This window comes from Crocodylus siamensis, chromosome 10 (genome assembly GCF_052110815.1).
Source record: "Crocodylus siamensis isolate JL-2025a chromosome 10, ASM5211081v1, whole genome shotgun sequence".
Classification (NCBI taxonomy): domain Eukaryota; kingdom Metazoa; phylum Chordata; order Crocodylia; family Crocodylidae; genus Crocodylus; species Crocodylus siamensis.
The window spans coordinates 19219276-19231994 of NC_143404.1; the positions used below are offsets into that span (position 1 = coordinate 19219276).

Below are 12719 nucleotides of genomic sequence, written 5' to 3' on the forward strand. Positions count from 1 at the left end.
CTAGTGTTACAAAAGCTCCAAGGATCGGCAGCCACACCTAGAGGTGCCCCTGAGCGCCTGCAATGTTATCTACGTGCCCAAGGATGGACGCCGCAAGAAGCACGAGCTGCGCTTCTCCCTGCCAGGGGCCGAGGCCCTGGTGCTGGCAGTACAGAGCAAAGAGCAGGCTGAGGAGTGGCTTAAGGTACCCTTGTCTCTGCCTCGTGTCACTGGCTCAGTGATGTTGAGGGACTGTCACCAGCTCTGTGTTATAGGAACCTTTCCAGTGAATCCTCCTGGCTCTGATGCTATCATCTCTGCATGTAGCTTGGTTCCCATGATCCCTGTCTGAAACCAGTAGTAGGCAGGGTGGCTGGCTCCCATGGGAAAAGGCCAGGGTTTCCATGCTGCCTTATCTTGATGGAGAAGAGGGCTTTCCTCACATCTCTTATCACCCCTTGTCTAGCTGGGGCTCCAGCTGTGAGGAGAGCTCTCCAGCCAGCACAGCCTGCCCAGGCAGTGTCCTCCCCTTCCGCTGGCTCTGATAGCCAGGAGTCACACAGGCTATGGGGGAGGGCCTCCTCTTGCCCTCCCCCCTTTTCCTGCCTTTGTTTTGGATGAAGGAGGGTGGGTAGCTTGGTCTGTATGTGGGAAGCTGCAGGGGGAAGTCACTAACTCTGTGTCTGAGCTGACAGTGTGTGAAGGGACATGAAATAAGGGTATTAAGCAGCACCACCACCTCTACCCCAGGGAGCCACAACCCCTGACCCTGCTTACTTTAAATCTGGTAGGATAGGGTGATCAACTGCTTCGAGACTGGTGTGCCGGTCCTGCCCCAGATCTCCCTCTCTATCCCACCCCATTACAGTGCAGTGTGGATCAACTGGTGCCATCACATCCTGGATAGCAAATGGACCTGCATTTAAGTGCTGGATTGGGGAAGAGCGGGAACCCTGTGCACATCTCCAGGCTGATTCAGCATGGAAGTTCTGATCATGATTTCTGAGTACTTTGCTTCACAGGCAAACTGAAGTAGTTCAGGAAAGACTGCCCTCATGCAGGGTGGGTCCTGATGGGAGTTTGCCAGTTTCGCCATTGTCCCAGCCCAGCCTGCCAAACTTTGCATGTATGTTCAGGCATCCTGGGTTCCCATTCCTGCTCTGCTGCAGTCTTCCTGTGTAACCTTAGGCAAGTGATGTAGTCTCTAAGGGCATGTCTACGTGAGACCCTTTAAGGTGCATTAGCCTAAATTTAAGCCCATTAGGGCATGTGTGCACCCGTAATGTGTTTTAAAATGGAGAATTTAGGGTATTCACATCTAAATTTGATGCCTGCAAATGCAGGTATCAAATGTGGGCATGAATAGTTAAAGCACATTAATAAACATGTAGATGTATTAAATCACATTAATGCTGTGTGTGTGGACTGCCTTGGGACTAAAGTTAGTCCCAAATCAGTCCACACGCAGTGTTAATGCACTTTAATGCCTTCACATGTAGACGTCAGCTTAAACCTGCTTAATGCACATTAAGCTAATGCACATTCAGTTTTGGCACACTTAAATGCATGTGTAGACATGCCCTCTATGCCCATCTGTATAACCAGAGTAATAGCACTTCCCTTTCTGACAGTGTTGGAAGAAGAATTATGTTCAGGCATTCTTAAACTGACAGAAGCCACATTCGTGTAGTGGTTCAGTCTGTCTGCCACTGAAGCCTCATAGGTCAGCTGGCTAGACTCTATTCTGACTTCTTTCTTTGGGACTGTAAATGGGAATCTGAGACGTATTTCAATCAGTTCACTCCATGGCTACCCTATTCATTAAGTGCAAGTCAAATGAGACTGGGCAGAGGAAGTTTTTTAGAGGAAACTTTCCAGTGAGAAACGTGCCAGTTACTCCCTGCAGCTGTTCAGAAGGGAGTATGGTCACTAATCCCAAACTGCCATTTGCTCTGGTCAGACCATGGCAGCGTGGCCAGTCTTGGAGTTCATTTAGTTGAACGGGGTCCTGAGATGTTGTTGCTAAGAGGCTTTGTCATTGTCACAGGCAATAAAGGAAGCGAGCAGCCCCAACACAGGAGGGACCGAGGCCTCTACATCCCCTGTACTGTGCAAAACAGACCTGGACAAGGTAACCCGTTTTCTCTCTTCCGCCATCCAAATTGTGCTGCTGGTCAGACTGAGCTGAGGATGGGAGGAGGGAAGTACGCCTACCCTGATGTCACAGTGACTGAAGGACTGGGAGTGCTGAAGAGCAGGCTTGCTTTCCTGCATTTGCATGGTAGTAGGTGGTGAAAGGCTTCCTGAAGGCACCCTCAAAGAACATCCAAGATCGGCCTGAGCTGGAGGTGTAGACTCTTCTAGTGGCCTGGGGCACATACCCTTCCTGTTCTGCTGTGTTAGATGGAGGCTACTGGGAGCCTGTATGAGGCTACTGGGACCCTGCCACATTTGCAGAGCTGTCATTGATGGTGGTCATTCCAGGCTCACACTGAAAGGGTTAAAGCTCTTTGGGTGTTGTGGTGAGGTGGGTAGCTGCTACCATCAGGATCCCCATGACCTGCACTGATCTATGCTTGCCTTTTCCCCACAGAGGTTATCACAAGACAAACAGACTTCTGACTCGGACAGCGTGGTGACAGGAGAGAACTGCTCACCGCTGGCCCGGAGGGAGCCCCGAGAACATGGTGAGAGCACCAGCCCCTCTGCAGCTGCAGAAACAGCCCTCCCTCCCTTTCCCTCAGCTCAGTGGTGTCCATTAGCTGCTGCAACATGGGAAGGGGCTGGCCTGCTCACACACTCTTTGTTAGTGCCATTAGGCCCTGCTGCATGGCTGGTAATAGGAGGCTCCTTCCACAGAGCTGGCAGCCCCATCCCTGAGTTTTCCCTCCACACCAGTCATTGGGAACTCTGTTGTCCCAATGTACAAGAGTCGTTGGGAGTTGAGAACGGCCTGCTCTAGCTCCTATCAGCATATCTCCAACATGCAACTGTCCCAGCCCCTGAAAAACTGCTCTTGCCTGAGGTAGGCAGTGCTTTGGCTGGCTTTGAAGATGCCCTCTCCTGAGCTGGCACTCCATCCTGTTCCCAGGGAAAGGCAAGAAGAGTGGCTTGGCTGAACTGAAGGGCTCGGTGAGCCGTGCAGCTGGGAAGAAGATTACCAGGATCATCAGCTTCTCCAAGAAGAAGGCATCTCCTGAGGACACACAGACCTCCTCCACTGAGGAGGACATCCCATGCTGTGGTTTGTACCACACTGATAGGAGAGGGTGACAGGAGCACAAACAGGGACTCCTGGTGAACTGAGTCTAGAGGGAAGTTTGCCTTGGGACTTGGTGACAGGTCCTCCTCTGCCCCAGTGGAAAGGGTAGAGTGGGGTGGAGAGGTTGCTATCCAAATTGCTGAGGATTTTGCTGTTGCTTCTGAATTTCAAGACTCCATTTCTGTGGCCCAAATGTAGAAACACTTTGCAAACCTACTGGCTTCAGGGGAGATTTTTCCTGAGCATGATCTCAGTAACGACCAAGCAGGAGGGCCCAGTGACTAATAGCTTTGTGTTTCTAATTGGAAGATCTCCACACAGAGGGAGCATCCAGACACCTCATGGAGTTTTGCAGTAGGGGTTTTACTGTTGAAGAAATTATTGTGAGGAAATAGCTGCCACAAGTTGGTTAAGGGTGAATGGCAGAGGTAGGGAGACCTGCAGTGATTTGCTGACAGGCACAGCAGTAGGAGCGCAGCAGCACTTCAGACTGATAGAGTGAGAGCAGATGACCTTTCAGTTGCATGACTGGCGCCTCCAGAAAACACCCCCCGGTGCCTCTTACTACCCGCCTTCTTCTCTACCTCATGCATGGCAGTTAATTAGGTCCAGCCAGTTAGGCACTGACTGAGATGCTGACTTCTGTCTGGGATCTGGCTTTCCCTGCAGGTTATTTGAACGTCTTGGTTAATCAGTGCTGGAAGGAGCGCTGGTGTCGCTTAAAAGGCAACACCCTTTATTTCCACAAGGACCGCACTGATTTACGCACACACGTGAACGCTGTTGTCCTCCGCGGCTGTGAGGTGGTTCCAGGGCTGGGCCCCAAGCACCCGTTTGCTTTCCGCATCCTTCGAAATGGCCAGGAAGTCTCTGCCTTGGAGGTGAGCATTCATTCACTGAGGCCTGGGGGAGTGAAGGAAGCATTCCCTGCCTCATTCAAGGAGTAGAGGTTGGGCCCAAAGCTTGGGCTGCTGTTTCCTCAAGTGTTACAACAAACCTCGAGCTAAACAGGGAAATGTCCTACATTTTAAAGCGAGACTTCCGCAGATCATCCAGTTTAGCCCTTCCCCTACTGTGCTTGACACTTGAGACAATCATGTGAGGTTAGCGCATGGAACAGAGAAGCAATATGGAGCAGATCAAAAAGTGAAGTGGATCAGTTGAGTTTCTCTGCACGGGATCATAAAAAAGTAGGACTGGAAGGGACCTCACAATGTCATCTAGTCCAGCCCACTGCTCAAGGCAGGATCATCCCTGACTAAACCATCCCAGACAAGTGTCTGTCTATCCTGCTTTTGAAAGTTTCCAAGTATGGAAAATGCACAACTTCTCTAGGTAGCCTGCTTCAATGCCTGCCCCACCTCATAATCAGAAAGATCCTCCAAATCTCCAACCTAAATTTTGCCTGCTGCAGCTTGAGGCAGTTGTTCCTAGTCCTGTCCCCTACAGCCACAACGAAAAGCCCATTTCCATCCTTTCTATAATCACCCTTCAGGTATTTGAAGACTTATCAAATCCCCCCTCAGTCTTTTCTTCTCCACACGAAATAACCCTAGTTCTTTCAGCCTTCCCTCGTAAGTCTTGCCTCTCAGGCCCCCAACCATTTTTGTTGCCAGGTGCTGGACTCTTTCCAAACTGCCCACTTCCTTCTTAAAGTGTGGGGCCCAAAACTGGACGCAGTACTCCAGAGGTGCCCTCACCAGTGCTAAAAATAATCACTTCACTTGATTTGCAAGTGACACTCCTGTTTATACAACCCAGGATGCTGATGGGTTTTTTTTCAATAAGAGGACACTGTTGGCTCATATTCAGTTTATGGTACACTGTAAACCCCAGGTCCTTCTCTGCAGTACTGCAGCCTAGCCATTGAATCCCCAGTTTGTATTTGTGCATGTGGTTATTCTGTCCCAAGTGCAGAATGTTGCACTTGTCCTTGTTGAATGTCATCTGGTTGACTGCGGACCATTTCTCCAGTCTATCCAGGCCGTTCTGGATCCTAGCCTGCCCTCTGGAGTGTCCCAATTCCACCCAACTTGGTGTCATCTGAAAGTTTGCTAAGCGTGTATGAGATCAACCAAAAGCAAAAGATCAGATGAATTGATGAGGAAATGAGCTTCTACATTAATAATCACCGTCATTACTCCTGACACAAGCAAAGGAGTTGGATTCTTTAAATCTTTATCTTTGTAGGATCCCTTAAGAGATGTGAATTTTTTATCCCGTGGTTGATTAAAGCATACATGCATGGGTTGTCCCTGTTAATTTGTTTCATAATCTCCTTTCTCCCCTTTGTTGATTAAATTCATTGAATTATTTCACTTGGGGTCTAAATGATTATAGAGCAGCTACCCAGGCATTTATAGAATTGATGCAGAGAGACTGCTGAATTGGGTGAATGGGACAAGTGAAGACATTTGACTCGTATAGTTGCTCTCATGATGGGGTCTGAATTGGAGTGGGAATTTGATGTGGATTCAGGTACATGAGAGATTCACTAGGGAGAATAACTTTTCCCAGCTCCTTACTACAAACACTTTATCTTCAGACAACCAACCCTATTTCAATATGCATGTGTGGCGTGCATTACTAAAGCGTGCATTTTTTTGTGTGGGATGGTGTCACAGAGCTTGTGTGGGAGATCCAATTCAAGGAGAATAAGAAAGAATAATTCCCTGTCATTCCTTATGCTCACAAGTATTAAGATTATCTAATGCTTCTTGGAGAGAGCTGTGGCAGATCCGGAGGCCATGGTATGCTTCTCTCACCCTCCCCAGGCAAACTGCTCTGAAGATCTCGGCCGCTGGCTTGGCCTTCTGCTGGTTGAGACTGGCTCAAAGACAACCCCAGAGGCCTTGCACTATGACTACGTGGATGTCGAGACAATTGCCAACATAGTCACTGCCGTGAGACACTCCTATCTGTAAGGGGCTCCCTCTTTCACCCTACCCCTACTCTTTAGGACAGCATGGCTGGGCCTCCCTATAGGATCCCACATTAGCTAAGGCTTGCCTGGCACCAACCCACTACTGCTCTGGCTGGGCCTTGTAGAGTACATCTCTTTTAAGGCTATTGGTAAGTCATCCATAGTGAGGCCCTCTTGTTTCTCTGCTGCCAAATTTGAGGGCCCCAAGGCAGTTCCCACAGCCTCCAAAGCATCCTAACCCTCAGTATCAGTAAGGAAGGAAGGAGGGATATGCCATAGGGCCAGTAGATCTGGGGTTATGATTTGTGGGGCTCCAGGCTATGTATGCCTTCTACAAGCTACCAAATAGTTAGAGACCCAGAGTGGGACTTGGGAGTTTGGGGTTTGCTTTGGGAACTGGAATAAGTCATTGCATCTCTCAGTACCTCATTGCTGAGACAAGATAACATCTACTCCAACGTTCCTCTAAGTGCAGGGCACCTGCTTTGCAAGTTATAGGAGACCTGTAAATGTAAGATGCTAAGCCTTTGTAAGGTCTAAAGGAGTGGGGAGAGATCTCCTGAAGCAGGTCTCTGCTTTTAGTAGTCTGGAAATTGCTGGCATGCTGCATAGGCTAGGCTATGAAGTCATGAATGCCTTCAATGTGCTTTGAGCTCCATGGATAGAAGGGGCTAGGTGAGACTGAAGAGTTTTTGCTGTTCTGGAAGGGAAGATGCTGGCTAATGTGCTCTGCCTCCACCTCTCTGTTTCCCCAGGTGGGCCAGCTCTTCACATGAGTGCCAGACTGATTTGTCCCGGGTGGTGTATGATGATGTTCCCTATGAAAAGGTGCAGGTAAGACTGGATCATGCTCTGTCCAACTCTTCCTTACCCACCTTCCATCTTGTGGCCTCCACAGGACAATTCTAGGGAGGGAAAGGACCCTGTTTACCCCAGGCCTGCTGGGGGGCCATGACTCCTAGGCAGTCACACAGCTGTGGGTGCAGACTTCCAGCTCCTGTCCAGCATCAATGAGCTGCACTATGCATGGAAATGAGTTCAGTGTGTCCACCCGTCTCTATTCTGTCCAGCCTGAGGACCTGCCACGGCCCTCAGGGGCACAGGTGAAGCGTCATGCCTCCTCCTGTAGTGAGAAGTCACGTCGTGTGGACCCACAAGTCAAAGTAAAGAGACACGCATCGAGTAAGTTTGGGGCTGTGGATCCGGATCTTTTTCCTGTGGGAGGGTGTCAGATGGACCAGGGGCTGAAGCTTGCCATTTGGAGCCAACAGGTCCTCTTTAGCCCCAAGTCACTGAAGCTGAGAGTCATTTCCAGCTGCTGCCTGTTCAAGGTCTCAGTAAGATGAGGTGGGGTCTTAGTTCGGTCCATAAAGGAGAGATGGCCACCTGACTCCAGCATTGTCCCAGCTGGGGCTGACCATCAGATCAGTCTGACAGGCCCAGGACTGGATGTGCTTTTTCAACTCGCCAGTGTCTGGCATGTTGGTAGGATGCAACAGGGGGGAAGCTCAAAGAGTCCCTGCCTTTCACAGCCTGTCTGCACATGGAGGAAAATAACTACCAGTAATATCTGTACCAACACCTGGCAGCTGCTTATCTGGCACACAGACTGCAGCTTCCATCTGCTTCCAGAGCAGACTAAGTTAAACCACACAGAGGCACTCCGAGCTAGGGGCAAGAGCCCACATAGAGAGTGAGTGCAAAACAGGTGTGGTGCTCTCAATTCCCACCTGAGCTACTTTTCAGGCACGCACTATGGGAATAAACTCTGAGCCAAAGTAGCACCCTAGAGATGGGGAGATCTTCTCCTCAGCACCTACTGCCTGACCTAAGCCAGCAGGTGTGGGACCAAGACACTCATTTCAACCTAATCCGTATAGCACCCAGACAGGACCCCCAGTGCCATCTGGGAGAGGGGTGGGCTGGCATATTGACTCTTTGCTCAGGGAGTCGTCCTTCCTCCCATGTCCTTGTCTAGCCTCTTTGAGCTGACCTGGTTCATCCCAGGTAAGTCCTGTTGTTGCCTTCCTGAGCTGGTATCCTAGTTGTCCCTTACAGAGGCAGAGACCATTGTGCCAACCCTAAGCCCCTCACCTGACAGCCAGCATCCTGGTCTCTGCAGATGCCAACCAGTACAGGTATGGGAAGAACCGGGCTGAGGAGGATGCCAGGAGGTTTCTAACAGAGAAGGAGAAGCTGGAGAAGCAGAAATCCTCTATCAGGAATGAGCTGGTGGCCCTAAAGAAAGAAAAGCGGGAGCTCCGGGAAGCCATGAAGAGCAGCACAGGTATGGGCCAACTGCAGCACCAGCCAGGAGAAGAAATGTACATCTTCTGAGCTGCTCCTCACCTCTGTGTGCAAGGACATTGTGGTCTCCATCTGGGCACAGCTTGTTCATGCCCAGCAGTCAGGGTGGCTGCATGTGTCCTCCATCTAGTCCTGCCAAGCCTGACCTGCAAACATCTTCCCCAACAGCAGTCCTGCTCCCAGCTCTGGCATTGCACCTGCAGAGCCTCCTCACAGGCCTCCCCTACCGGCTCCTCATCCCTGGGGTGCCTGGTTGTGCAGACAGTTCTGCCAGTTGCATGCACAGTTGCCAATAAGCTCCCGCTCCTGACCCCGGTCCCATGCAGGTTATACCTGGCAGCAACCCAACTCCCTCTGGGCCTGTGTCTTCCAGATTGGGCAGTGCTGACTCCCAGTTGGTCCAGCCTCAGCACTGCTCTGCTCTGGAGCTGTTCCTCACACTCTTTGTTCCTGGCTTTTCCCCCTCTCAAGCTGGGGCTTCGCTTTAAGCCCTCTGCCAAAATGGCTATTTCTTTCCACTCAGTTAGGTCAGATGCGAAGTGCCAGCTGCAGAGCTGAGTCAGCGCAGGCTGGAGCAGACTGCTGCTTCCACTGCTGGGAATCGCTGCCGCAACCACTGACCAACAGCGTCACCTAGTGACCAAAACATGAGCAACTCCCCAGCAAAGTGGGTGTAACTGTTTCCCGCTCAGTTCCTGAGCTTGAAAAGTCAGAGCAGAAAACCAGCTCCTAATAAATCCTAGCAAAGGTGGGAACCTGATGCCCTGCATGGCTAGACTAAGCACTATGACACTAGAAACAGACCTAGACAGAAGTGTTAGAGCATCCCCAGCTGGGACCACAACCCTTCTTGCCACCCAGAAATGAAATACTCAGATCTTCAGGTGGGGAGGGATGAATCAGACCCACCCCTGAACCCCCTTTGCAGCCTGCAACCTCCAGGCATCTCTGAACTGATGGGGCCTGACCCATCTTCTTTGTGCTGGGAGCAGGGCACAAGCTGAAGGAGTTGGAGGAGCGCATTGTGGCCTTGGAAGAGCAATGCAAGGGGAAGGAGGAGCGACGCGTGGACCTGGAGCTCAAGCTGACAGAGGTGAAAGACAGGCTGAAACAGTCGCTAGCTGGAGGGCCTGCTCTGGGGCTAGCTGTGACCACCAAGGCCGAAAATGGGGTATGGAGATGCTACCTACCATCCATCCATTCATCCATCCACAGGCTGGGGCACTTATGCTGCACTGGGGCAGAGCTAGGATGACTCCTTTTGCTGCTGGCAGGTGGGAAGTGCAGGGATACAACTAGACTCACTTTGGTCTTGAGACTGCACCTTCCCCTGTGCTTTGCCAACCTTGAAGCTGAGGAAGTCCTGCATCCTCACTGTCCTTCTCTTAGGCCATTTAAGTCCAGGTGACTTGTCCTTTGTTCTGCTGAGGCACCTAAGAACTGACCTGCAGCCCCCCCAGTTATTTCAGTCCTGGGCTCCCCACACAGCCTTGCCACTGCCTGTTGCAGTTTAGCCTGCCCAGCTGCCCCTTACCGGATGGTTAATGCTCATTTGATACATGGGGAAGCTGCCAATTTGTACTACAATCTGGTGTCTCTCACTGCATCCCCATCTCCTGCTGTCACAACTCCCTGGGTCTCTAAACATTTGTTTTTTCCTCTTCTACAGGAGACTGGAAATAAGCCAAATGGGAATGTACCAGAGCACTTGGTCCCTGTTAACTGTGCAGCAGAGATGAGGAAGAGGAGTCCTTCCCTCCTTCCTACCAACAAAGGGAACGTGCTGCAGAAGGCCAAGGTATAGCTGTGCTCCCAGCCTAGGAGCACCTTCCCCCGCTCCCTGCCAACAAGGTATGAAGCTGACACCTTGATCCCACCCCCATCAGATCCTCAGACACTTAACCTTCCCCAGACCAGGAGGCTGGAGAATTACATGCCTCCCCAGCAAAAGCACAACATCTGCCTGCCGAAGGGGCAGGTAACCTTCAAACTAGCAAGATGCCAGGCTGCCTGGCTGGAGATCGTTCAAGTGGCAATTTGTGGCCTGATTCCCAGGAAGGTGGTGGTAACTGTTACTAGGAGGCTGAGCTACACTGGCCAAAGCACTTGCCATCTTATCTTAGCCCTGGGAAGGCTGAGCTATATGAGGCCTCATCAGGTTTCTGTCCATCTACAACCACTGAATCCCACATGAGGTGAAGGACCCTGATCGGAGCTAGAGCCCCATTCCCAGTACAGGTCTTGGTGTCTAAAACATGGGGCCTAAAGTTGCTCCAGATCTCTCTGTGCTGTCCTCCTGCTAGCAGGCTCTTAAACTGACTCTTTCTCTCTTTCCTTCTTTTTGCAGGAATGGGAAATGAAACAAACCTAAGCAGAGCAGCGAGCCCTCACAGCCTGCCAAGAACCCACTGGACACTGGGATATACTGAAGAGCCACAAGCCCCTTTACCCCAAGGACCTTGGAAGAGGGTGCTGGGGAGAGGTGCAAAGAGAAGCACCCACCCTCCAATTGCACTGACGTCTGGCAAGCAAACAAGATGATGACAGAACTGCTGGGGAGGAGGGGAGTGGGAGGGGTATTGGGGAGGGGGGAAATCCTTCAACGATAAGATTCGCATGCTGCTGGAATACCCGTCTCTGAGGAAGGAGCACCCTGAACAGGACTGGAACACCAGCCCTCCTGAAGGATGTTTCCTTCTTGGCAAATAACAAACTGGCAGCCAGAGCTGCTGGATTATAGTCCAGATTCTGTCAGTGGGTCTGTGCTTTACATCACGTGCCTCCATTTTTTGCCATCTGTTAAGCATGGGTCAGCAGGATACTTCAGCCAGGGGGTGCTATGAGCTTTCATCACAGGCATGAAATGGAAGTTCCTGGGAGCCAGTGTTATGTTCGAGCCTGCTCTGCTAGACCAGACCAGACCACTGACATAGCGTCTGGTCTTGCCTTGTGCCAAACTGGATCAGAGAGCACGTGTCTTGCCTCTGCAGCAGTCTAGTCCAGAGGCCCTAAAAGAAGGTGACACTCCCCTTGGCGCTTCTCCTGTGCCCTGTGTTGGGTTCCAGATACCTAGTCAGTGGCTTACTGGGGTGCTCTCAGCCAAACAGCAGCTTCTCAAATGCTTTGGTTTTCTTTCTAATACCAAGTAAGCTCAGTAGCATCAGGAGGGTGGAGGCTGTGCAGTCATCTGTGGCTGACACTTTCAAAAGCAACCACACTCTTTTTGGGTGCAAAGAGTAGGGATCAGCTGAGGATGAACCAGAGCTCAAGTGCCAACACTGGAAAGCAAATGGCTAGCAGCCAGCTGGGGCCTTGCCAAGTATCTGGGAGAGGCTATAAGCAACTAGAGTGAAGATAGCCATGTTGGCTCTTCCTTGAGCCAGTATCAGATGCAGAGCTGAGAGGGAAACGGAGACTATGGTATTTTCGGTCAGTGGTGCTTTCTCCGTCCTGTACATAGGATAGGATGCATTGTTATTTGGAGGGTATAGCCAAAATGGAGAAGGAACAGAGAAAGGGGAATAAAGAAGAACAAGATGCTGAGGGGGGCGGGGAGAAAATAGTCTTGATTAATGTTAGTGTGTGTGTTGGGAGTGCGGAGGGGGGAAGCGCTGCTGTCCTGCCATCCTGCAACGGGCCAGTCTGTGTGAGCCATCCGTGACTGTAAATACTAACGTCGCTACTCTTGGGAACCGTCTGCCTTGTCCTTCTTTAAAAGCTGCTCAGACGCTAACAGGACAGCGCGGCCGCCAGGCTGCTCCCGGTTACACCCTCGGCTGCTACCAGCGCTACAGCCGAAGGAGCGATTACTTCTCCCGCGCTCACTCAGGGCGGCGCTCCCCACCCCGCCCTCGCCCGCCAGAGCGCCGGCTGGCTTCGGAGCAGGCCCACGCGCCCGCGCTGCAACAGCGAGTGGGTCTCGCTCCCCCCATGACCAGCCTGGCGCTAACGTGGCTGAGCATCGCCTCGCCCTGGGGTCTGGATCAGCGGGTGCTGGTGGAAAGAGGATGGGAGACAGGGCGGCTCTGCTCCATGGACGGTGGGGCAGCGTCTCCGCTGGAGGTCAGGAAGGGACGTCGCCTTCGTGCTGCCCTTAAAAACGTGGAGCAAGTCGCAAGGCTGCCACGAGCCGCCTCCCCCGTGGGCGGGACCCCGCGCAGCTCGCACCCTGGAGCCCAGCCACGACCACGCCCCCTCTATGACGCAACACGGGCGGAGCCAAGCCCAGAGGAGAGTATACGTCATGGA

At 51.7% G+C, this 12719-nt stretch overlaps 1 protein-coding gene across 3 annotated transcripts in view; it reads left to right on the forward strand.

Annotated features, from left to right (window-relative positions):
* AFAP1L1 (actin filament associated protein 1 like 1) overlaps positions 1-12682 on the forward strand; it is a 50985-nt gene extending 38303 nt beyond the window's left edge. For 2 of the 3 annotated variants that reach the window (XM_090020806.1, XM_090020808.1), the window contains 12 exons: positions 5-184; positions 2027-2110; positions 2573-2666; positions 3071-3223; positions 3911-4122; positions 6016-6161; positions 6920-6998; positions 7235-7346; positions 8287-8451; positions 9464-9642; positions 10141-10269; positions 10819-12682. In XM_090020806.1, the coding sequence (XP_089876932.1) occupies positions 5-184; positions 2027-2110; positions 2573-2666; positions 3071-3223; positions 3911-4122; positions 6016-6161; positions 6920-6998; positions 7235-7346; positions 8287-8451; positions 9464-9642; positions 10141-10269; positions 10819-10842 (1557 nt within the window). In that variant the 3' untranslated portion in view covers positions 10843-12682. Of the gene's footprint in view, positions 1-4; positions 185-2026; positions 2111-2572; positions 2667-3070; positions 3224-3910; positions 4123-6015; positions 6162-6919; positions 6999-7234; positions 7347-8286; positions 8452-9463; positions 9643-10140; positions 10323-10818 lie in introns of all 3 variants that reach the window. The other variant, XM_090020807.1, reaches the window with a different exon arrangement.
* Positions 12683-12719: the final 37 nt, after the last annotated feature.